Consider the following 25,448-nt stretch of genomic DNA (forward strand, 5'->3'; position numbering starts at 1 on the left):
TTTTATGCGATATGCTTTGCATCGACACAAAACTCACATAAGCACAAGGGGGGAAAATATGTGATGCACAAAATTTGCACGGATGTCAATGCAAATCCGCGGTGTGAGAAAGATGGCCGGAGAATGTCATTACAATAAATGGCAGACTGGATGAAAAGCAATACTCTTCAATCAGAAATTAACATGGGAATGCCATCATTTTAGGTTCAGTTATGCTTCAAATTATAGTCAGGTCCATACATTTTGGGGCATTGACACCATTTTCAGCATTCCGTACAAAACCACAATGGATTTGAAATGAAACAACCAAGATGGTGCTTCAAAGTGCAGACTCTGAGCACGTCGTCAATTTAGGTCGAGGTAATTTACATCCAGTGTCAGAATTACATTTTACATGCCCTCCGTGATTTGAGTCTTGTGTGCCTCTAGTGTTCAGTACATGACAGCCACAGCGATAAAAACATTTTTACATGGAACAAAGAACTGAATCAAAAATAGTTGTCAATTAAACAGTCAGGGTGGTGATAATTTAATTCTTCAGTTTACCATTCTGTTGTAGTAACAGCACTGCATCATCCGTGATGTTGTGCTTGCATTTATTTAGTTGCATAAGACTAAATATTACAAGACACATAAAAGGCTTGGCCATTGAATGTGTTCCAATCATAAAATCCTTTGAATGCAAGAGTATATTTTTACTCTTGCGCATCCTTCAGCACAGCTCAATATTTACATACACATAAAATAAATGCCAGAGACGCTTTAATAATTCCACGAACGAATGCTGCAAAAGCCACAAACTTTGACAAGTTCATTGAGAAAGCAATGCTTGAATTTATGAGACACGCACAATCCTGAACATCAAGTTATTTCCACGCAACAGGAAGTTAATTTAACACATAGTTTTATAGAAAGTGTCAAAATAAACCATACTGAAATTTCATCGCCAATGCATGAAATTGATCTGCTTCATGCTTCCTCCAGCTCCACTAATACACCGTCACAGTCTTTGGGGTGAAGAAACATAACTGGTTTCCCGTGAGCTCCTATTCGTGGCTCCGCTGAAAGAGTTCTGATGTTCTTTACTTTCAGGTCTTTGATCGCAGCGTTGATGTCGTCAACCTGCAACAGATTATTCCAGTTGTTTCAATGATGATCTCTGCTTGATTAATGGCTCTCCTAATATTCAATATCTAGAAAGTAAACAGTCTACATTTTAGAATCATCTTGTAATTAAATTTCATATGGAGTGTGACGTTCTGCAGTTCTTTAACAATGTATAGCAGGGGTCTCAACCTCATTTTGTCACGGGACACATCATAGTTATGGAGTCCATCGGAGCGACGACTGAACCCAAGTAAATGTATGAGTGCCTTATATTGTCATAGACACACACACACACACACACACATTTGGCGGAAATTAAATTTTGTTATTGATCGCGTCAAAATATTTGACGCATTTAACGCATGCGTTGTTGTGCTAAAGCTTTTTATTTTAATGGTCTGAAGCTAGTTGTTGCTATTAGCTGTACCGTTATCCTACTGTTAGCCGGGGAGGGATAAAAATCAATGCTTGCCCGAAGGCTGCCTGCTCAGGGTTCTTGCACCATTTGAAAAGTCAATTTTAATGCTTTTCAAGACCTTTTTAAAAACCTTAAAAATATAACTTAAGACCAAAACATGTCGCAACAATTTATGTTGAAGAAAAAAAACATTTCACTCTAAACAGAGCTTTTTTTTTTTCAAATAAGGAGACTGATATAAAAAAGAACACCTCCAACATTTAATGTAAAGAAGTTTCCATTGTTAATAAGTCCTCACGACAGCCTTTATCAAGCCAAAAGGTTGAAAAAAAACATCCATCCATCCATTATCCAAACCGCTTATCCCCACAAGGGTCGCGGGCGTGCTGGAGCCTATCCCAGCTGTCTTCAGGCAGTGGGCGATGGACACCCTGAATTGGTTGCCAGCCAATCACAGGGCACACAGATACAAACAGACATCCGCACTCAAAAATACACCTAGGGGCAATTTAGAGTGTCCAATCAACTTACCATGCATGTCTATGGAATGTGGGAGGAAACCGGAGTACCCGGAGAAAACCCACGCAGGCATGGGGAGAACATGCAAACTCCACACAGAGAGGCCGGAGCCGGGATCAAACCCACGACCTCTGAACTGTGAGGCGGACGTGCTAACCAGTCGATCAGCGTGGCGCCCATTGCTTAGTCCGTCCTTTTTAAAAGAGTTCTCGTCCTCCGTTCGACCGTCCACAAAATGGGCGCCCGCCCGTTCCGTCCCTGGGACGGAATGCACACCTCTGAAAATAACCCTAACTTTTTCTGCATAGTATACAGTGTGAACACAAGCAGGAAACTTGGAATAAATACAACAGTGTGTCCTGCTGTGATGCCATGCTTTAAGCCTAGAAACAAAAAACAAAATATGCTTGCTCCTGTGCTCACCTCAATACAAATGTGGTGCATTCCGCCAGCCTTGTTCTTCTGCAAGAATCCAGAAATTGGGCTTTTCTCCCCAAGAGGATGGAGAAGCTCCAGCTTTGTATTGCCGAGCTCCACGAAGACTGTGTAGACACCATGCTCTGGTAGAGGCACCTTTTCACTCACTGTGGCCCCGAGGATGTCTCGATACAGGGCTGTGGCCTTGTCCATGTCTGGGACAGCAATGGCAATATGGTTCAGCTTGCCCAGGTTCCACAGTGACCCGGGGAAGCCCTGATGAAGGGGTACTGAGGTCGAATGTGCTCTCAGGAGTGTGAGATGAGAATATCTCGAAAGACTGGAAACTTAAAGAACATTAGGACAAGAGGCTGAGATGGATCCAGTATTGGTTTATCTACTGAAGATGAAATATAATTTGTTATGTATGGGTATATAAAGACAAATTAATAGGTCAGCGCTTACATTTTTGTTTGTTTGTTTGTTTGTTTTTGTTAACATGTCATTGGGTGATCTGTATAGCATGCCATACTGCACGTGCTTTGCTTCAACCGAAGTCGTATCGAAGTGATCTATATAATATATATATAAAATAATAATAATAATAATATATAACACGTATATGTTGACTTCTCTTGACAGCAGCATCAGCAGCAAACAAATTACGATTACCTGCTGAAAGAATACAATTTGGGAATACAGTATGCGCCCGCAAAGTAGAAACAATTTAAAGGTTTAAAGTGCTTTTAGGGACCGACAAACAAACAACTTGAATACAACAAAACTTGTCACCGTGTTCAGTAACTCGCTAATTGGTTATCAGATTGCATTTTGTTCAAACCAGTTTGATGCCGAACACATCGCATGGCCACTAGTTCATATGTAGGCTAATATAAAAGTGAAGAAAATAATGGCAAAAATTGCCTATATCTTTAATCATGTCAAAAATAAATACCAACCTGCAACCTTCAGAAAAGCAGACGCCATGTTTGAACGCCAGCGACGGAACAAAACTAAACTGCGAAGTTTCTCACAGAGCCTATTTATATGCGACACAGGGACTCTCACATGTGTGAGCAACGATGGCTCAAACAGACGAATGCATCACATTGGAAGCGTGTTTGAATAAACTTAACGTCAACACACAGCATCCCGATAATTTTCTGAGGTAAGTATTATTTATTGGAAAACTTGTTTCACCGTTGCAGTACTGTGGTCGAGCGATCTAGCTAACTGTTAGCTTAAGCTAACGACGCAAATAGCTTCACAGTGTATGCTGAAGTGTTGATTCAAGAATAGAATAATATAATTGAGTATAGAGATACGCTACAGTCAGTGACTGTAGCGAAGGCGGTGTCAGTTACTATTTAGTGATTCCTGACTTCGGTTCCATTGTTGTGGCACAGTAAAACAAATCAGATGTGATTATATAGCTAGTAAATATTACTCGGTGACATTGTGTTCTTTAATCACTTACAATGATCATTGTTAAGTAGTAGTCGTTGTGTTTGCTCGAATGAAATAGTAAAACCCATCCTCCGTCATACCTACATTATGTCATTATCTGTGAGTTTTTATTTTTATGCGCTGAAGGATTCACACCATGAACAAAAGTTAGTGTGACGATTAACAAAAAAAAAATCCATTGCTAATTACATGCATTGGCTCTGTTATTATTTCTGTTGCAGCCTTCAAGATGCCGTGGCAGCAGACTTTACATCTCTGACCAAAACCCTTTATGACCTCCACAAAGCCCAGGAGCCAGCAAAATATAATGGCAGCCCACTGGTTCAGCTGGTGGTGGAACACTTTGACGAAGAGCAAATCTGGCAGGAACTGGAGCTGCAGAACTCTGCTGTACTAAAACACTTTACAAATGCAGTTGATGAGGCTTTGTCCGATGAGACGTTAGCAGTACTGGAGGAGGAAGAGGAGATGGATGAAGAAACTGGGGATGAGGAAGAAGAGCCAGAAGAAACTATGGAGGAAGAAGCTGAAGAGAAGCCACATGGTAGGTTTATGAAAATAGCCGACCGCCAAGCAGAAGATTACACAGATGAGGACTCTGATTTCGATTTTGACGTGGATGCTCTGGAGAAGCGAGAGAAACTAAGGAGGGAGCCCACAGAGAAACATTCCAACATGAAGAGCTTTCCCTCGGAAGTTGATGATAAGTTCTTCAAGTTGTCGGAGATGGAGTCATTTCTTGATGACATGGACAAGCAAGAAGAGAAGGAGAACGATGATGATAATGATGTGGATTACTTTCAGGACCTACCCTCAGATGAAGATGACAATTTTGACCTTGAAATGATGTCGAGCAGAAAGCCAAAGAAAAACACTGTATGTATTGTTGCATCTTTACATTATGATTTAGGATCTTATGAAATGTTATTCTTTTTAAAATCTTCTTCATATTAACAGGATAAGAGCTCAAGAGACCTTAAGTACAAGGACTATTTTAATGCTGCTGAAGGGGCTGATGCTGGCGAGCAGTCGGATAGTGAGGAAGACAACATGCATGAGGAGGAAGATGGAGAGGAAGAAGAAGTAGATGATGATGATGATGATGATGATGATGATGATGATTCCGGCGAGGACTTTGACAATGAGTAAGACTGATCATTTTATGTTTCTCTTTTGGGCGTTTAACATTTCAAGTGTCAAAAGTTTGTCTCAATATATTTATTCTCTACCTTTCACAAGGAACGGACACATGAGCCAGGCAAAAGCCTCTCAAAAAAAGGTGACTTTTAACCTTTCTGGTGATGAAGACAGTGAAGGGGAGGACCTTCAGGATATTTTTGGAGGAAAAAGCCCTAGCTCCAAAAAAACTCAACCCAAGTCATCACATGAGAAAATTCAAGAAAAGGTAATTGTAGAACGTATATGGGAAAAAAAGTGCTGCAAAAGCCCTTGTGATAGTTTTTAACACATTTAATAACGTAGTTGCATTCAGACCATGCTGCCCTGAGATCAAGAATTGTGTTCCAAGATGCTTTAACAGAACAACATATATTATTATGTGTTATATAATAATTCAAATGAATGTTTAACATTGGTGTAGTATGAACTAGTTTTCAAAATTTCCAATATGTAGTATGTCAACCTAGAATCTCAGGTGTTTGCTGTCCCTAGCCCAACTGTAATAGGTTTATCATTCAGTAATCATCTACACCAGTGTTTCCCAAACTTTATTAAGGCACATATTTTACATTAGATAGACCTCACAGCTCTCCACCGAACGACAATGTCACACATTTACTTATTTTCTGTGAAATCGGGGCTCATTTAGTCTGTTGTATGAATAGTATTGGGTGGACACGCAGGTTAATTGTACCTTCTGCTATTTACTGAAAGACCATGTAATTGTTCTGTTACTATACGTCACCAGCATAGATAGATGAACAATGATACGTTATTTGTAGTAAATTAAAAGTCATTTTCAGGCCAAATTAAGTGAAATTGGATTATTTCCTGCAGCATCGTAGTCATCACGGCCAACAGGCAGTCAAGCAACACCGCTAACCATTTAACACAGTGCTGCCTACAGCTGTATGATTTCTTCACTTGCCGTGTGCAGATGTCACAGAAGATCGAGGAGTTGGAGAAAGCCTCCCTTGCTGCAAAGTCGTGGCAGCTGTCTGGAGAGGTGACAGCGCAAACCCGCCCGGAGAACAGCATGCTTGAGGAGGATTTGGACTTTGAGCAGGGATCCAGGAAGGGTAGGTAGCACTCTGGGACATGGGTGCAATGGTGACTTTTGCATCTACTATGTGAATAGGTAGGGACCCAAATGAAATGAAATGAAAATTCTTGGCCAAAACCCAACCTCTGGATTATTTTTGACTAGATCTGCACTTTTCCCAATTTGTCTAAAGGCTATATTCAAGTCAATTCACATTTTTTTTTGCCCAATGTGACATTTATCAGATTTTTTTTTTAATGTCAATGTGAACTGTACATTTTTTTTTCCAAATCCGACGTAAGTCTCTTTAATATGTGGATATAAATCGGATATGTATCTGATGCGACCACAGTCTGGAAAATCGCATCGCACTTAATTCCTTTGTTGTGGCGAAAGGGAGCTGCATACTAAACTACCGATTCATTGCCATGACTATTGCTTCTTCTTTTGCTTCCAATTTATTTTCGTTTGGCAGTTGGCAAATACATTTGGTGCATTATCGACACCTTCTTTAGCATGCTATAAAGAAGGTGGCCATGACTACGTTTCTTCCTCTTTAACTTATTTTTTCTTTTGCTGATTGTCAAATACTTTTGTGGCATTATTGTTGCTGGCCATAAGGTGGCGGTAATGCACCAAAAGATTTTGTCTACAGGCGAAAGAAAGTGACCATAATTAGGGAACGGGGCAGAGATGGGTAATCCAGGTCCAGAAAGTAAAAGCCCTGCCACAGTTTGGCCTTAGCCACAGGTGCTTCTACTCAACCGGCAGGTAAACGAGCTCAGATGATTAGAAGCACCTGTGGCTAAAGCCGAACTGTGGCAGGGTTTTTACTTTCTAGACCTGGATTACCCACCTCTGGAACGGGGATATTGTGTGCCAGTCCAAGGTCTAATTTTAATATAGACAAGTTGCACCTGAGTATAAGTCGCAGGACTAGCCAAACTATGAAAAAAAAAAGGGTGATGTATAGTCAGAAAAATACATGAGTTGTCCAGGAAATGATCGTCTCATTTCTGCAAACATTTGCCCCTCCTCCAGGCCTCGCTCCTCTGTCCATCTCCTCAATGGGATTTCTGGTTAACGAGTACCATATCCCTGTCCTGTGAAAAACATTTATCTCCAATTTCGGAAACTTTTTAAATTTTCACTTTCATGCGATGTCTGTAACGCGGAAACATGATTCATGTAAAAATAAGAAAATGAAAAAAAATGGAGATAAGTGTTTTTCACATGACAGCGACGATATGCTATAAAGACAGTAACCATACTGCTTGTTGATCCGGTGCCATAACGGTATTCTTATCTGTCCTTTTTTTAATTTAGAAAAACACCACAACAAAAAGTATTAGTACTCACACTGCCTTTTAGAAATGTTCTTGTCTCACAACTACAATGACATTAATGTAAAATAAATACATAAAAATAATGCTTTACAGAAAAATAAACTATTTGGAAAAAAAAAATCTCTTGTTATACTGCTACGTATCTAAGAATCATTCAAACAATTATTTAGTTCAGAAGAAAACTTGTGTAGAGCAACAAGACTGTAACATGCAGTTAGGCTGCAAACAGAACTTCTGTGATGTGAGGTGCACACTTTCTTTATGTTTGTCCCATGACCTTTTAATGATAGATGATAATGATGCACTTGTGACAATGTGCATCCTTCCATCCCTCTCCAGTCATAACCCCTCAAGCCAAGAATGACCAAACTTTTACATTAGTGTAACAGTTGCACTGAGTGGAAATCGGTTTGTCATGCCACACGCCTAAAAAGTGAAACGGCAACAGAGCCAACCCGATGTAAAGGACGCTTCATGTGTGTCAACTATTAAGCAAACTGGATTCTGCTTTGGTAGTGCATTGCCATATCATACCACATTTTGGCACCCATCGATGGGGTTACAAAAATAAGAAAACTGGACCAAACTAATCCTCTCTGTATGCCCTGATAAATAATTTGAATGTCTCACTCTAACCATACGTTTTGCTCTTTTCTCTGTCAGCGCCTGCAATTACAGAGGAAAGCACACTGCATCTGGAAGACGTCATTAAGCAGAGAATTAAAGACCAGGTTTGTGTACACATTTTAATAAGTCATTTTACAATGTGTTTACTATTTTAAGTGGTACTCTTTTGCTGTTTTATATAATGCAGTACTTTTGGCTTCTATCTCAAGGCATTTGATGACGTGGTCCGTAAGGAGAAGCCCAAAGAGGCGGTGTTTGAGTACAAGAAGAGACTAACGTTGGACCAGGAGAAGAGCAAGCAGAGTCTAGCAGAAATTTATGAGCAGGAATACCTCAAGCAGACACAGGTTACACTTTATTATTTTTGCACACTTTATAAATGCACGTTTCCATGTTTGTTTTTTTTTTAATTTCTGACATCTTCGTAATGATTTCAGGCCAAGACCGAGGAAGAGGAGAACCCAACCCATGTAGAAATACAAAAACTGATGGACGCACTCTTCTTAAAGTTGGATGCACTCTCCAATTTCCACTTCACACCTAAACCCGTAAGTTTGGTTTTAACGCACTCTTCTTAAAGTTGGATGCACTCTCCAATTTCCACTTCACACCTAAACCCATAAGTTTGTTTTTCACAGCCCAGATAAAAAGCTGATGTGATTTTGTGATGTAGTAACTAACTAACTGTAGTAAAGGCATGACTGTTTGTGAATGTTAGGTCCATGACATACACAGCAATGTTAAAATATGAGGCAGTTGGATCAAGCAAAGGATTCAAATGTCCACAATTATAGAACAAAACGTACAGTTTAAAGACAGTAATAGGCATTTATGCGGAAGTCAACCCAAACATATTTTATTCAAGAATATGTTCCCAGCAGGCCTACTAGTTGAAACACGGCATTCTGATTAATTTTGCGTTTGTGGAATATAAGTTAAGCAGCAAAATGCACTCGTTTTTAGCCATCTCCGGCTGACCTGTTTTCTGAATCTGAGCCATGATTGGTCATTGTGAGTAGTTGTGATGTCATTTTCAGTCGACACAAGACAAAATGGTCACCCCCAGAGATGGCTAAAAACAAGTGGATTAACACTTATTCCACAAACGCAATATTTATCAGAATGCCTTGTTTTAACTAGTGGGCTTGCATAGAACATATTCCTGGAAAAAAAAAAGTTTGCGTTGACTTCCACTTTTAAAGCAATTATGTCCACCGTATAACCTTGCACTGTCTGCAGTGGGCTCTGTTTTTTGGGGCATTCTGAATAACCGAATAGCACATTTCAGCAACGTGCTGAGTTTGTGAAATGCGAGTGAAGCAGCGCGCTCGGAGTGTATTTTCGAATGCAACCACATCGAGGCACCTTTTTTGGGGGGGGGCGGCGACGAGCACTACGGCGCCTTTGGAAATATTCTCAGACCGCGTACTGCTTCACTCCAACCGTTGGGAAATTTGTTCAAATGTGCCGTTGGGTTATTCAGAGTGCACCAAAAATAGAGTGCCGGTGTGCGCTCCAACTGGGGACAAGGTCCGACAGTGCGTCAGGCAATCCAGTTGCAAATGGTTAAAGCACAGGCTGCTGGTCGGTTTAGAACAGCGGCTGCATTTGGGAATTAATGAGAGGGGAGCACGCTCTGCCTCTCCAAGCGCAAAGACAGGAAACCGGCGTCAAGAGTGATGCGACAGAGACTTTCTACACTTTGCTTCCCTTGACACTGCATTAGTGTGGCCACGCAACGCTGCACAACAGTTCAGTTGATTTCAGACAGACGGGCCTCAAAGTTTGCTGCTTGACCACTTGCTCATGTTTCCTTTGTTCCTCCAGTCTGTGCCTGAGGTGAAGGTGGTTTCTAACTTGCCATCTATAACAATGGAAGAAGTGGCTCCAGTCACTGCCAGTGATGCGACACTGCTTGCACCAGAGGAAATCAAGGTTTGGAATACTTCTGTTTTTTGGTTGTTGTTTTTTTTTTTCTCAGCAAAAACTGTGCGGCTGTTACAAAAGTATAAGAATACCTTTTTCCAACCAAAGGAGAAAACCAAAGCTGGTGATATTGTGGGTGACACTGAGAAGACATCAACAGACAAGAAGCGCGAGAGACGACATAAGAAGAAGGTGAAACATTTCAAAATCAAGGAGAAAGAAAAGAAAAAGAAGCTCAAAGAAGCCAGTAAAGCCGGTGAGAACAAAAAGCCTTCAAAGGCTCAAGCAAGAGAAGACCTGAATAAACTCAGCAAAGGAGGCAAAGCTACTATACTCAAGGTGAGTGGCCTTGGGATTACTTAACTGTAATACAATTTGAAACAGCCACAAAGGACATTCTGTGATGAAAAATGACAAAGAAAATCACCAGCACATTTTAAATTGTTTTGTTTACTGTCTAATCCAGACAAATTGTGTGTATGACGTTATCGATGTGTTGTCATTATGACAATGTGAATTATTGAACAGTACTTAATATATGTGACTAATAATAATTTGGCTCTTGTTTTAGGATGAGGGAAAGGATAAAGCACTGCGCTCTTCTCAAGCCTTCTTCTCTCAGCTGCAGGATCAAGTGAAAAGTCAGATCAAAAGTGCAAAAGGGCAGCCTGCAAAAAAGAAACACAAGGAAGTTTCTGCCAGCAAACTCAAGTTATAGTGACCAGTGCTTTCTTGTAGCACAAAATTATATTGTACAGAGTCCATTTTTATTGTTAACTACAATCTTTGAATTCTTGAAGATGTATTTGTTTTTATTAAATTGAAACAATATTAAAATCCTCTGTTTTTCTTTTGCAATTTTTAATATAGTGTCTGCTCAGGGTCATTTTGAAAGAAGCTGGAAATTTTTTTTTTTTTTTTTTTTACGTACAATTTAATCCAGGTGTCACCAACATGTTGCCCGTGGGTAGCCCCTGGAGACCACACGAGTAGCCTACTGGGCAGTGAGCTGCATCCAACTGTGTTGGTGATGTGAAGAAAATAGTATATAAGCCATTTGCATCAGTACCCAAGAAGTAGCTCTCACTTGCAAAAAGGTTTGTGACCCATGAACTAGAGTGGTCAATTCTGAATTATTGTAGCGTCACCCAGAGGACTGTAAGCTAACGAACTATGACAGGTGACCTCACCTACATATAGAATACAATTGGCTGTAGTGTTGTTATGATACCAAGATTTTTGGCATTGATAGTATACCTGCATAAAGTACCTATGGACTGAAACAGTACTATGGGGGGGAAAAAACTTGAATACAGTATTTGACGTTTGACACCACAAGTACTGGTAAAATTTACAGAATGGAGAATGGAAGCCTAGTGATTTGATTATGTAGGCCTATTGTAACATAAGTGACCAGATGTATCATTGATTTCTAATTGAGAAAAATAGAAGTGATTTCACCGCCAAAATTTCACCTTCTTGATTTGTGTCAGGCTTTATAGATTGTTAGAAAGCCCACATTGCTTAAATACAGTATTTGTGGTTATTGTTCAGAGTTTGAAATGTCCTACTATGTAAGTGGTCTTTGATCGCACCATGTGTCTTGTGCAGAACACCGTGACGTCAGTTGTTACACTTTATGTTGTTACACTTTATGATCCTTTGCCTTTTATAGATGAACCACAAAGGTTGAGTGCTTTACAAACGATAAGAAAAAATTTAGTACCAACATTTTGCATGTTAGGTGGGACGAGTGAGCAAAGAGTGATCCACCCGCTTTTACTTTCTCACTCAAAGCTTGCTTGACAGTTTGTGTTTCACAACAATACTTAACAGTATTTGTACATGTGGATGAAATGGATAGGTGCGGATCCAATCGCCAAGATGCATCAAGCAGGTACGCACAGCGCGGCGCGCCAGTGAATTCTGAATAACCGAAGGGCAAATTTGAGCAACGATCATAGTCAAGTTAGAAAGTTAGAAAGGCAAGTTAACTTTAAACCTTCATGATGACAGCACAATTATCCCTGATTTTTTTTGTAATGATTAAAACATCCCGGGAATCAAAGGTATTTTCAAACAGATCTGATTGATGTTGTATTTCAAAATAAAAGTTAGTGAAACCTGTAAATTCGAACAAAACCCCAGATGAAAAAAAGAAGAAAAATATTGTTATATCCCAAGACCAGTTAAGGTCTTCATTTATCAAGCTTGCATAAGTACAGAAGTAAGCCTAAAGAGTGCGTATACGAACGTTCCCAGGCAAAGTATGGGATTTATCACTAAATGGACAGAAACCTGTCATTTTACTATTTCTGCTTTACATTTGACCGTCACCCCGCCTTGTAATGATAGCAGTTATATCATTAGACACTAGTTGGCAGTATTGTTTTATGTATGTTAAGTGACTACACGAACAGGTGTGTATGCTGGTTAGAATTAAATGGAGTCAGAAAAATAAAAAGACAACAGCTTGCAGCATCACTGTTCCTGCGTAGCTTCTTGAATAACAGAAGGCGGAACATTACATGGTACCAGGCCGCTGGTCAAGAAAAGGACTGACGCGAGATGGAGCCCGTAAAGCCTCCAGAAGCGCTGAAAATGAGTGGAAATGTGGACGCGAGTTGGCGGGCTTGCAAGTAACATTTCCAGCTCTACCTTGCCGCCGTAGGAGTCGTTAACAGAGCGGACGAAAGAAAAATAGCCCTGTTGCTAACCATTGCCGGAGCGGAGGCCATCGAGGTATTCAACACATTTGTATATGATGATCCAGAAGACAAAGACAAGATTGATAAGGTCCTACAGAAATTTGATGAGCACTGAGAATGAGAAGAAGTTAAGAGAGGCTGTTGAGTGAACCGGACCTAATATTGGGAAGTGCAATAAAGACATGGCAAGCTAACGAGCTAACAAAGCAACACGTGCTTACTTTCCAAGCTTGAAATCACTTGAAGAGAAACCAAAAAGAGTCACAGACAAGGCCATGATATTGAAAACATACAACAATCAGCCAATAAAAACAAAGGGATGTTGTCGGCTAAAAGTGACAGCAAAGGGACAACTACACAAATTAATGTTCACAATCGTGCCAAGTGGACTGGAGTCAATCCTAGGAAACAAGGCATCCGAAGAGCTTGGATTGGTGAAAAGAATTTACCAAATCAACAGCAAGGATGTTAAAAAGGACAAAATGAATAACAAACTGTTACAAAGTGAATGTAGTAAGAGTATAGTGAACAAATACTCTTCTGTCTTCAAAGGACATGGTACGCTACCTTCCACTTACAAAATACGGCTCAAGGAAGATGCCAAACCTGTAGTACATGCTCCGAGGAGAGTGCCAGCCCCTCTCAAAGTTGGATTAAAAAAGGAATTGAACAGAATGACACAGATGGGAGTCATAGAGAGTGGAAGAACCCACCAACTGGGTGAATTCCATCACGTGTGTTAAAAAGGGGAACTCCCCTGAGTTACGTGTCTGCCTGGACCCTAAAGATCTGAATGAAAACATTAAAAGAGAACATTACCAAATTCCCAAGCGTGAAGAGATCCTCAGTGACATGGCAGGTGCAAAGTACTTCAGCAAATTAGATGCCTCGCATGGATTTTGGCAGCTGAAGCTCGACCCAGAAAGCAGCAGGTACACCACCTTCAACACACCATTTGGGTGTTTCTGCTTTTTGAGGCTGCCATTTGGCATAAAGTCTGCGCCTGCGATCTTTCATAGAGCTATGGAGTCGATCATAGAAGGTCTGGAGGGAACATGTGTGTACATTGACGACTTAGTGACGACTAAAAAGAGAGAAATGTTTGTTTGGAGTTACAGAAATGACGTTCCTGGGAGACAAGCTCACAGCGGATGGAGTGGTGCCAGACAAAACCAAAGTGCAAGCAATTTTGGATAGGAGCGCTCCAACTGAGAAAAAAGGACTTCTGCGAGGAATGGGGATGATAAACTTCCTGGGTCATTTTATTCCCAACCTCTCTTCAAAGACAAAGTCCCTAAGAGAGCTGCTCCGTAGGATTTGAGTGGACAACAAAACATGAAACAGAATGGACAGAACTAAAGAGAACTGTGACAGCTGAACCAGTCCTTACATTCATCCATCAAAACCAACCAAAATTTCCACTGATGCACCAAAAGATAGGCTAGGTGCTGTCCTGATGCAAATGATTAAGGATACATGGCAACCTGTAGCCTATGCATCAAGATCAATGACAGAGACTGAAAAACACTATGCTCAAATTGAAAAGGAGTCACCGGGTTTAGTGTTTGGATGTGGCAAATTTCACACATATGTTTATGGACTACCCACGTTCACAGCAGAGACTGATCACAAGCCCCTAATTTCAATTAGGAAGAAAAATCTCAATGACATGTCGCCCAGAATCCATGCAGCGCTATGATTTTGAGCTAATATACACGCCTGGAAAATACATAGTGCTTGCTGACGCGCTATCGCGAGCGCCATACCCTAACAGTGACCTCGGAATGCATCACGGCAGAGGAGGCTGAGGCTCACATCAACATGGTCACGGCCGCACTGCCTGCAACAGACGCTATGCTGGAACAAATTGTTCAAGAGACCTAACATTGGACAAAGTGTCACAATGTATAAACAATGGCTGGTCAAAAGGAGTCTGCCCTCAGTTTTTCCCTATGAGAGCAGAGTTGTGCATGTCAAACGGCATCCTGCCGAGGAAGGACAGGATAATTTTTCCACAATCTGTGCACAATGACATGCTTCAACGTCTTCACGAAGGACACCTGGGAGCGGAGAAGTGTACGAGAAGAGCACGAGAAGCCATTTACTGGCCAGGAATTAACAGAGACATACTGCCAAAAACATCAATACAGACAAGTCAAAGAGCCAATGCTGGTAGCTGACCTTCCTACAACTCCTTGGCTAAAGGTGGGCTCAGATTTATTTCATTTGCATGGCAAAGACTTTCATATTGTTATTGACTATTACTCTAACTATCCTGAGATTGCCCAACTCACCAGCACCACTGCACAGTCCATTATTGTGCACATGAAGGGGTCCTTTGCAAGACATGGAATTCCACAGTGTGTTGTGAGTGACAACAGTCCCCAATTTGACTGTGGGGAGTTTAAAGAGTTTGCAAGGGAATACGGATTCAAGCACGTTACTTCAAGCAATTTGTACCCACAGGCGAATGGCCAAGCAGAGAAGGGAGTGCAAATCGTCAAGAGACTGCTAAGGAAAGCCAAAGATGATAAGTCTGACCCTTACCTTGCTTTACTGAGTTACAGAGCTGCACCTCTGGAGTGTGACGCATCACTTGCTGAGCTACTCATGTGTCGTAAACTTCGTACCACACTTCCACAAATACCACAAGGACGTGACAACAACATGTGGATTGAAAAGAAAAGAAGGCTCAAACTCAAACAAAAAATGGGTTATGACAGAGCTACAAAACATCTGGATCCTCTTTCAGAAAAGGACACTGTAAGGATCAAGGGACTTAATTGTTGGGACAGAAAAGCAACTGTACTCAGCGAAGCCGGACCTAGATCTTACATTGTGGAAACCGAGGATGGACAAAAAGTGAGGAGAAACAGGAGGAGTCTGCTGAAGGTTCTTGAGGACGGTGAGAAATCTTCTGATAAGGCTGAGCCTGAAAAACAGGAGGATACACCGAAGGAGCACCGAACTCAACCACAGGCACCTTCTCAGATGACTGAACCTCTTAGAAGATCATCAAGAGTTAGAAAACCACCGGACAGACTGATTGAAAAGGTATAATGTCATGTTGTTGTTGCTGAAATTGTTGCAGTGCAGCATTGTTATTAAAAAAAAAAGTTATAGTTAGGTATTGTTCAAACATGGAAGGGAGATGTAATGATCGCAGTTACATCATTAGACATTAGTTAGCAGGATTGCCTTATGTGTGTTAGGTGACTACACGAACAAGTGTGTATGCTGGTTAGAAGTAAATGGAGTCATACAAATAAAAAGACAACAGCTTGCAGCATCACTGTTCCTGCGTAACTTCTTGAATAACAGAAGGGGGAACATTACACGGCATACCCTATGCTGCTTTGGCAGGTAATGGCAATTTCCAAATTAAAGTTGGATAATTGTAGGCAGCAGAGTTGTTTGTCAAATATCACCCAGATTTTTAGTTCAATAGTTATAAAAAAAAAAAAAATCTGGGCATTCTAGTGTTTAAACATTTGGACTTGTGCGTGAGGACTTGCGTAAATTAACGCACAGCTCCGACCATGCCTCCACACAAAACCTTGTGGTACAGTGAGTGAAATAACAGATAGGCTGGGCTATACAGGCAACACCAACAAGCCGAATTGTGTTTATCATAGTTGGAGGCGGAGCCATAGAGATTAATTGCGCCCACATTTTAAAGAAAGAACAGCCAATTCCCTCTACGTGAACAGAAAATTATGTTGATTCGCAAATAATCAGACTTTTGGATGGCCTGCAGGAATTAACGCACGATTTATTCTACAAAAAAAAAAACGCCCACGTGTACTCCTTTGATCCACATTACTTGCTCTCATTCCTCCACTTAATCGTAGAGGTCACGTCAAACCGTTTTTTTCTTTTTATTGGCAACACTTGAATTTATTATTCCGAACACTATTTGTTCCTGTAACGTTCTGCTTTGTGTTATTCAGGAAGTCAAGCCGACGTGTTCGTGCTATAACGCCTTAAACACAACACACAAGGCTATACTGCCGACTAGTGGACAAACTGCTATCATTACAGTTTCCACTTCTCAAGACAAGTGTACCTCAATATCGGTCTCGGGCCTTTTCGAATATCGTTCTTGCCAAGGAACTTTCCTATCCTCTCCGAGCCTGCTACTTGGAGGATAGGATCGTTAGAATTGTACAAATGCTTAGATGAAGGTGAGAAGTCGAGTTTTCAGACGTCTGACCAGGAAAAGAGCACTAGAACGCTCCTTTGAACCCGAAGGTCCGAGTTGTGAAATCGGAAAAAAAGCCCCCCAAGTTAACTAACCGACTTTTGTGACGTCATGCGAAAATGTGGACCCAGAAGTAGACAGAGAAGGTGAATGGAAAAACATAATTTAGGAAATTATAAACATAAATGTATCTTTATTTCTTATTATTGGAACTACTTAGTTATTTGACATAAGTTGACGGAAAACAACGCGGTTTGCACTGACTGTGTTAAGATAAGCCGTTATCTTCCTGCGTGAAGTTATTTGGTGAAATGAATGGCATGCCTTGAAGATAATTCCTTTAATTGTATAAATAAAATACATTTTGTGAAGGTTTGCTGGTGGTCAAAATGTGTTTGAATAAGAACAACAATCAATTTAGCGGAATCAGCCATACTGTATTTGTCATTTACATTCATTCGCCTCGAACGATTTTAGGGCGGAACTGGGACAATCCGATCCGACAGGTATGTTTCCGATTCCCTACCTTCCTCGAATGCAGCATAATAAATGTACTGTACAGTTCTTCCATAAAGATCTGATGTTGCCTTTCAAAATATAAGGCCTCTATAATCTTCACCGTTGGCTATTACAAAATGAACCATTCGGTCATAGGGGTATCTTGCTTTTCAAACCCTGTTACGTCATTTCCATCAGCAGCATGAATCACTTTGTATACTAGTTCAGTGGGTCTGATGTCAGCACCCGATATTGTTCCACAGTTCCCTCCCCGAATAGATAGCACTATGACGTCACAACAGCTAATCACGGAAGTGAACTAGGCGACGGAGCACAGACGCAAACCATTGAGTTGTTCCGCACTCGACTGCTACTGACAGGTACGGCATTGACACAGAATTACCTGTTACAAACTTAATCGTTAACAGCTCTCGGGCTTATTCGTGTTGTTGAAACCACCGCAACGTGTCCCAGTTTATTGCGTCCTCTTGAGCTCAGAGCTAGTGCTAGGTAGCTGGGCTAGCCAGATGCCAGACAAGAAGACGCCTAACAAACCAACATTTGCTCAAAAGCACCACACTTGGTTTTACTGTATTTCTTTAGAAAAGGTAGGGAAGACTTTCAAAATATGTGCAATGTCGTATCGCTTTGAATAAACACGCCGCCGTCTTGACACCGTGTGGGCTAATTTTAACGTAAATGTTTGAATAGTGCGGCACGGTGGTCGACTGGTTAGCACGTACGCCTCACAGTTCAGAGGTCGTGGGTTCGATCCCGGCTCCGGCCTCCCTGTGTGGAGTTTGCATGTTCTCCCCGTGCCTGCGTGGGTTTTCTCCGGGCACTCCGGTTTCCTCCCACATTCCAAAAACATGCATGGTAAGTTGATTGGATACTCTAAATTGCCCCTAGGTGTGATTGTGAGTGCGGATGTTTGTCTCTGTGTGCCCTGCGATTGGCTGGCAACCAGTTCAGGGTGTCCCCCGCCTACTGCCCAAAGACAGCTGGGATAGGCTCCAGCACGCCCCGCGACCCTTGTGAGGAGAAGCGGTACAGATAATGGATGGATGGATGTTTGAATAGTTGAACGCAAGATGGCTTTTTGGTTTTCAGTGAATTTATTAACAGTTTGAAGTTGAATTTGGAGTTGTGTTGTACTGCTATGAGTTGGACGTGCTCACATGATTGAGTGACTCACAGAAGCGGCGGGGGAGGTGAGGCCCACGGTAAATTTCACAAACTTTGACAGGAGCCTAACTTCTAATCTTGCTAGTTTTCTTCCTTTCAAATTGGACCCGTCAAGATTTTATTTTTTATTTTTTTTTTCGGTTGAATTTGGAACACATCCCCCGGGAAAGGTAAGGGAACGCTGAATAGAATGCACAAATGTAATGTAAAATACAGGAAATAAGTCTATAAAATGACTATTATTGCTGTAAATACAGTAATTTCTATAATAGGTGCCATGCATAGAAAAAAAACCAAATTAAGTGTTGAGGCATTCGTAGGTGATAACACTCACTAAATTAGCGTGGGAAGCGACTGAAAAATACATGCCATCATGGCGGGTCTGAGTCACACCGAAAGGGACCTGGCAAACTGACTCCAGAATATATGCTGTTGTGTCGCCCAATTAATTTATGAAACAAAAGGGCCTACTCACAAAATTTTTTGAAGTGGGTCTATCGATTCCAGATTTGGGCTAATTGCTTTTTGGGGAAATTTGGAAGTAATGGTTGGGGACAAAGACACACAAATAGTCTTGTGACCTTTTGACCACAGAGAAGATAATCCAGCAATGATGCCGGGAGGCTTCAAATCTGAGAGGCTAAAAGTCAACCTTCGGCTTGTCATCAACCGACTCAAGCTCCTCGAGAAAAAGAAAAGTGAGTCCTGACAAATTGAACCACCCACATGCTGATCTTGGTCTTAATGTCACATTATGCTTGTCTTGCCTTCAACATTTTAAAATGCAGCTGAGCTTGCTCAAAAGGCTCGGAAGGAGATCTCGGAATACCTATCTTCAGGAAAAGATGAGCGGGCGCGAATCCGCGTGGAGCACATCATCCGAGAGGACTATATGGTTGAAGGCATGGAGATCCTGGAGCTTTACTGTGACTTGCTGCTAGCACGTTTCGGCCTCATTCAGTCTATGAAGTAAGGCGCGGGTCTTTTTTCATAAATTTTTGTTATGAAAGGCTATGTATTGATGGGTTGTTAATCATTCCAGGGAGTTGGATCCAGGATTACAAGAGGCAGTGTCCACTCTTATCTGGGCAGCTCCTCGACTTCAGTCAGAGGTGGTTGAATTAAAAATGGTAAGTACCAGTATAGAAACGTACCTTTGGCACCAATATTTTCCAGTCTTGACATTTTTATTTTTCAATCCTCACAGGTGTCAGAACAGCTCTGTGTCAAATACAGCAAGGAGTATGGCAAACTGTGCAGGACAAACCAGATTGGAACGGTCAATGAAAGGGTTGGCATTTTTTCTACCCGCCATGAAAGCCTCAACTGTGTACAGCCAAGAAATATTTCAACACTTAAATCCTGATCAAACGTATGCTATGTTTTCAGCTGATGCACAAACTAAGTGTGGAGGCTCCCCCCAAGATTTTGGTGGAGCGCTACCTAATTGAGATAGCCAAGAATTATAATGTGCCGTATGAACCTGACGCCATGGTCCGGGTAAGAATTCAATGAGATGCTAATCAGGATGTTGTCGTGTTGTTCGGTTATCGTCACAACATTTTTTTCCCCTGACAGCCTGAGGTGAGTTGCGATGAAGCAGACCTGATTGACATGAACAATGACAAGAAGTCAGGAGGTGGTGGTGGAGGAGGAGGAGGAGGAGGAGGTGGTTTCACAGCTCCTGGCATGCCTATGCCGATGCCTATGCCGATGCCGATGCCGACGCCATTCAACTATCCAACTCCCAAAGGAGTAAGCTAATTACTTTCAAATCGTTGTTTAGAATTAAGTCAGATGCATTACACTTTCAGTCAAGTTGTGCTCAGCAGACAGGGGCGTAATCTTAGTGACATAAAATAAGACAATTAGAATAATCATTTTTGAATTGTTGCCCCCTCTTTTAAACAGCTGCAGATATTGCTACTGCCACTGTCAAGTACAATACTATACAATTTTATTTATATAGCGCATTTCATAACAGCTAGGGCAGTAACAAAGCACTTTACAATACAATAAATAAAACAAAAACAATAAAAGGCTGTGGTACATGTATTAATGAATTTGGGCAGTCGTGCACTTAGGGGACATATTCTCCTACGTGCTTAAATCAGAATAGGCTCATCCAAAATACTGCGAGTTTTGTTCTAATATTTTCATTGAATGATTATCACACGCTTGCACCTGCGCACAGAAATGTTGGTGATCATCGGTTACGTTTTACGGACATAGAGCTGTGATAGAAGTTGCATTGGAGGGTCGCAGCCATTACGCTGTTAATGTCTCATTTTTTCCCCCCCGCCTTTCTCCTCGGAAGTATATGAAACCTGACGGTCGGAGTGATATATAAATTACGGGAATACTGGATGAAGCAATCTGGCATTTTCGTAGCACAACAGACCGGTAAACAATGAACAGTCGAGAGTGTACAGCAGCCGAGACGTCACAGGGATTACCTGAAGCGTCCAAAATGTCCACAATAGCTACGCACAAGGAACGTCATTGTTTTGATACACAATCGTCTTAAACCTTTTTTCAGGAAATCAGATGCATTGACGTTTGCACTTCTATTCCTTATACACATTGACAAAGCTAATGCTGCAAAAGGAATTTTAACTGGTCTGTTCCTTTCAGTGTCTTTTGGCCTCCCCACTCCGGAGTCTAGCGCCCCTCGAAGGCAAATATTGCATGTTTTGAGTCATTTCACAGCCGCAGACAGCGAGTGATGCCCGTCACCGGCCGACTCGTGTTAACAGGCGGATGGGGTGAGAGGAGGTTGAGGGGCCACACGTCCCAACAGCTTATGTACCCCTACTACATTACAATGATGGCCAAACGTTGACAATATATCATATTAAATGGTGAAAAAAAAAGGATCAGCAACAACTTACTTTCTTCTTCACCTGTGAGAAACATTCCCTGATAGGACTTGCAGTTGAAGCGCCGGTCACATACATTACGGTCATCATGATAATGGGCAGTAAGCGCTAGATTTGTTGGTGTTTGATGCGCCATGTGCGCAGTATGTTGCTTGGCAAACTGGCCAACTCTCAATTTGCATCTTCTTCTTCTTCTGTTATGAGCAGATTAAATCGCTCGTATTGCAATTATGAAAAAGTGACACGCGCTCCTTCAAAATGGCCTGTAGGAGAGCCATGCACACGTCACTGGCAATACATTTCGAAACCACGACACAAATTTCACAATCTTAAAGTGTGCCATGTTTTCTCAATGGATCTCTAAAATTCGCAAGCGTCATGAAAACTCTATGATCCGCAAATTAGGGCCACCGTCACATTTCACCGAATCACCCCCCTGGTGGTTGCGCACCTATTTCCAGGTTCAGCATGGTGGGTGTGTGAGAAGCCTAGACGGCACAATCGCCACACCTAGAAATCATCATCAATTTATCTTTTCTTTTGATTGAAGATAATTCTATGTTTTGCTTTGAATGTTTTAAAGCACTTTGAGTTGCATTTTTATGTATGAAAAGTGCTATATAAATAAAATGTGATTGAATGTGATTGAAATCATGTTCATGTTTTCTTCTAGGAACCGTTCAATCCAGCCATTGGAGCTTACAACAGCTTCCCGCACGCCGTGGGAGGAGGGCAGCCCCCTCAGCTGCCCACTTCCCCCCCCACATACGAGTCCGTAAGTGACCAAACTCCTCCCATCCATGACCCCTCCCTGTCCCTACAGATGGACAGACGGACAGGACAGGGCAGGGCATCACTCAGGGAAGAGTTGTTCACTTAGCTTCTGCTATTACCTCTGCACTGCTGCCCTTTTCCCTAAGTAGGCTAACGTGTTTCATTTGTGTGCACAAAAGTAGGTAACAGGAATGGCTTGTACGTATTGTGAGCACTAACAACTCAGTGGTCCCACTAACTGACCTGCGATTAGATTGGACTGAGCAGAGTGCTGCAGTGGAGACTCTTGACTAGCCTAAAGTCTGATGCACACTAAAGGTGGCGGTTTCCTCATTGAGCCCCACAAGCATTTGACCTTTTGTTTCTTTTCTTACTTGAAGCACTAACACACCACAACCTCTACTCTGATATAAGGAGATGCTGTCACAAACACCCTTTTTCTGTTTCAGATTGATGACATAAAAAACTCTCTTCCTTCCCAGGCCACTGGTAAGTCCTACCAACTATTGTGTACAGTTAACGGGATGGCTGGGCCATGATGGCCATGTTTTCACTAGGGATGTTCCGATCAGGTTTTATGACACCGATACCGATCATGCATGAGTGCGATCGACCGATACCGATCACATGGAATATCTGTATATTTTTCCATTTATTTTATGGTGACTGCTATTATGCAATATTATCTGGAAAAAAACCCATCCCATATTGCCGTAATTTTGACAAAAATCTATATACATTTTCAAAAGCATGAAGAAATACAAAACCGTTGCTGGCACAATACAACAATTAGTCAGTCACAAAGATAATTGAAAAACCAGCTTTTAGTAACACAGTTTTTAACAGATCAAAAGAATCAGCAGTCTCAAAAGATTTAATTATGAAAAAAGTCAAATAACATGCCACCTAAACAATGAATGGTTCAGAATATAATCAAAGTAGAAAAAATAGTCACATGCAGGCTTCACTCGAATAAACGATTCAATGAGTTCCTACATTGAAAGGACTCAGGAACTTGGTTTCTTGTCTTGTGCATAGACAAACTATCTTGTGCATTTGTCAATTAGATAAGTCACTGTTAATCTTTTTGTGAATGATAAAATGATATAGTGGGTCTGTTGCCCACAAGTGACCTACAATGCGTCCCCCTGTGGCAATAATTCCACTTATACTGCGCTGTGACAGTAAAGCATCATGCATAACAAGTTGCAGCGTGCGTGCCATAAACCCCAAACTCGGTCGGCCATTTATTATCGGTCATAGCTTTCCGCATGTTCTGCGCATTATAGCTCAATACCACGTGTATTTTGTCTTTTGGAATACATATGCCTCGTTCGAACATTGTCATTAAAAGCAGTACGCGAGCGAAAAACTCCCTTGTTAGACTCAACATCGACACAGGACTGACATCCGAGCTCCATTTAACACTTGTAAAACTTAAACAGGATAATAGGCCTTCTTGTAGGAAACTTTCGATGCGACAATACACTCTCTGGTGGAGCTACGTCTGTGAAGAATTTGCGGTAGCATGTAGCTAGCGAGGCTCGGAGTGGGCGAGCAGACGGCGGAATCCGGTGTCTTCCACCACCGAGAATGGTTAGACATCAAATCCGATAAATTTTTGGTAAATTGTGGCCAAGTGCGGGCCCTGATACTACGGGTTCATCATGTTAAATTTGGCTAACATTGAAAACTGTACAATTTACTCCTGTAGTTCCATTGAAACACAAAGTGAAGTATTTCAAGACTTTAATTCTTTTAAATTGTAATGATGATGGCATACAGCTATTAAACTCACCAAAGTCTGGATCTCATCTGCATTGTCAGATTGTTGAAAAATACAATAGAAAACATCCTCACACCCCAGCTCATTTGACAGCCGCCGCATGTTCCGCTGCAGGTCCCTCGTCACAAATATATGACAACAATGCTCTCCCAGAACTTCCTTCGGTCCCAGACACACTCCCGGCAACCTCCTTCGGCGGCAATACCACCACTTCAGATGACATCGACTTTGATGACCTAACACGACGCTTTGAGGATCTGAAGAAGAAGACTTAATTGCATTGTTGCCCTGGGTACACCCGAGAACAGAAAGTAGAACATGTTGAAGGCTCTGCATTTATATACATATATAAAATATAACATTTTCTCTTTCCTCATATTGATTTGGACATCAGTGAGGTTGGGTTTGCTCACGCAGACTTAGTCACATCTTGTTGCTTGGCGTCACTATTGTAACATTTCCTTTTTATTGGTTTGATATGCTTTCTAATTTAATTTTGTCTACTGAGGTTTCCTGCCTGTCTAATACCAAACTCTTCATGCCGTCATTGTTGGCATGTATTGTGTTGCTGTAATCTTTGCCACCCGACTGTCAGTCTCATCTCAGACCAGTTAAACAAGTCCGACTGCCCGGCCCGGCCTGCTCACAGATTTATTTACGGAACGAGGTTTCAGTTCCTGAAGTTACTTTAGAGCCTTCTCTGTTCCCTGCTTTCTTCTTTTACCCACCTTGAGTGTGCAGTCCATATCATATACATTCATCCGTTGAATGTGTGATTTATACAGTAACTTGGTGTGGCAGTTGGGAGTGGTTTGATTTTTGACGGGTTTGTTAATATATATCCAAATAAAGAACCCTTCAGGTTTACCCAATGTCTGCAGTGTATCAAAAGACAACCCAACACGACTTGGTTTTTTACATGTAAATTTTGACCCCAAAGGCGTAGATTTTGATTGTTCCCTTTGTGTCTCCTGTCTTACACTGTGTGTGTTCTGCTGCATTTGACTTTTTGTCCATCTCTCACCAGAGGCCTTGCCAGTCTGTACAAGGATTGCACATCATGCACTTGCTATCCATTAAGACTGGATATGTTTCCTGAATTTTGTTTTGTAGAAGTGTCACGTCACACATGAACCATTTGGTCAAAGGTGATGCTTCGATAGCATTGCAAATGTTGGTGTACACATACCATGTGTCCAACCAACCTAACCTCACCTAACTCATGCCTAAAGGACAGCTGCCTTGAATGAATGATTCAGCAGTTTCTGGAGGATGCATGATGTAATGCAGAAGTCCACTCTTGTGTTTCTCCGATATGATAAAAATTCATTTAGTAAAAGTCTTTGGAATTATAGTTGAAATGTTTTGT

General features: G+C 41.5%; 3 protein-coding genes and 1 long non-coding RNA gene across 6 annotated transcripts; 3 read left to right on the forward strand and 1 right to left on the reverse strand.

Moving 5' to 3' along the window:
- Positions 1-810: 810 nt before the first annotated feature.
- Positions 811-3,488, reverse strand: mcee (methylmalonyl CoA epimerase). The gene is made up of 3 exons (XM_086025388.1): positions 3,421-3,488; positions 2,468-2,808; positions 811-1,122 (listed from the first exon to the last, which is right to left on the reverse strand). Exons 1-3 carry the CDS (start codon positions 3,446-3,448, stop codon positions 970-972), a joined length of 522 nt encoding a protein of 173 aa, XP_085881514.1. The 5' UTR covers positions 3,449-3,488; the 3' UTR covers positions 811-969.
- On the forward strand, positions 3,466-10,906 carry mphosph10 (M-phase phosphoprotein 10 (U3 small nucleolar ribonucleoprotein)). Its single transcript, XM_086025386.1, has 11 exons — positions 3,466-3,629; positions 4,150-4,804; positions 4,886-5,073; positions 5,168-5,333; positions 6,045-6,186; positions 8,159-8,226; positions 8,332-8,469; positions 8,560-8,670; positions 9,950-10,057; positions 10,157-10,387; positions 10,620-10,906. The coding sequence occupies exons 1-11, from the start codon at positions 3,544-3,546 to the stop codon at positions 10,764-10,766; spliced, it is 2,040 nt and encodes a 679-aa protein (XP_085881512.1). The 5' UTR covers positions 3,466-3,543; the 3' UTR covers positions 10,767-10,906.
- An 829-nt stretch (positions 10,907-11,735) lies between these two features.
- On the forward strand, positions 11,736-24,946 carry ist1 (IST1 factor associated with ESCRT-III). Of its 3 annotated transcripts, XM_086025370.1 has the most exons (11): positions 11,739-11,945; positions 17,719-17,835; positions 19,235-19,338; positions 19,429-19,609; positions 19,683-19,770; positions 19,848-19,931; positions 20,030-20,140; positions 20,219-20,395; positions 22,193-22,294; positions 22,743-22,782; positions 24,194-24,946. In XM_086025370.1, the coding sequence occupies exons 3-11, from the start codon at positions 19,251-19,253 to the stop codon at positions 24,352-24,354; spliced, it is 1,032 nt and encodes a 343-aa protein (XP_085881496.1). In that variant the 5' UTR covers positions 11,739-11,945; positions 17,719-17,835; positions 19,235-19,250; the 3' UTR covers positions 24,355-24,946. The 3 variants fall into 3 exon arrangements, with proteins under 3 accessions (XP_085881495.1, XP_085881496.1, XP_085881497.1); XM_086025369.1 differs by lacking the exon at positions 17,719-17,835 and having other exon boundaries at positions 11,736-11,945; XM_086025371.1 differs by lacking the exons at positions 11,739-11,945; positions 17,719-17,835 and adding an exon at positions 17,884-18,063.
- Positions 11,952-16,045, forward strand: LOC147150444 (uncharacterized). The gene is made up of 2 exons (XR_015086097.1): positions 11,952-13,688; positions 13,875-16,045. It is a non-coding gene; the product is annotated as an uncharacterized LOC147150444 (long non-coding RNA).
- Positions 24,947-25,448: the final 502 nt, after the last annotated feature.

Source organism: Filicampus tigris, chromosome 3 (genome assembly GCF_054856515.1).
Source record: "Filicampus tigris isolate MCC_2025a chromosome 3, RoL_Ftig_1.0, whole genome shotgun sequence".
Lineage (NCBI taxonomy): Eukaryota > Metazoa > Chordata > Actinopteri > Syngnathiformes > Syngnathidae > Filicampus > Filicampus tigris.

Bases quoted from the DNA above. Each gene is read 5' to 3' on its own strand.
- mcee (XM_086025388.1), bottom strand. From the start codon at position 3,448: ATGGCGTCTGCTTTTCTGAAGGTTGCAG. The intron at 2,809-3,420 runs GTTGGTATTTAT...ATGTTCTTTAAG, and splicing joins TGCTTTTCTGAAGGTTGCAG to TTTCCAGTCTTTCGAGATAT. The intron at 1,123-2,467 runs GTGAGCACAGGA...AATCTGTTGCAG, and splicing joins TGCACCACATTTGTATTGAG to GTTGACGACATCAACGCTGC.
- mphosph10 (XM_086025386.1), top strand. From the start codon at position 3,544: ATGGCTCAAACAGACGAATGCATCACATTGGAAGCGTGTTTGAATAAA. The intron at 8,470-8,559 runs GTTACACTTTAT...TAATGATTTCAG, and splicing joins AATACCTCAAGCAGACACAG to GCCAAGACCGAGGAAGAGGA. The intron at 10,058-10,156 runs GTTTGGAATACT...TTCCAACCAAAG, and splicing joins TTGCACCAGAGGAAATCAAG to GAGAAAACCAAAGCTGGTGA.
- ist1 (XM_086025369.1), top strand. From the start codon at position 11,905: ATGGATAGGTGCGGATCCAATCGCCAAGATGCATCAAGCAG. The intron at 11,946-19,234 runs GTACGCACAGCG...TTTTGACCACAG, and splicing joins CGCCAAGATGCATCAAGCAG to AGAAGATAATCCAGCAATGA. The intron at 19,932-20,029 runs GTTGGCATTTTT...CTATGTTTTCAG, and splicing joins TTGGAACGGTCAATGAAAGG to CTGATGCACAAACTAAGTGT.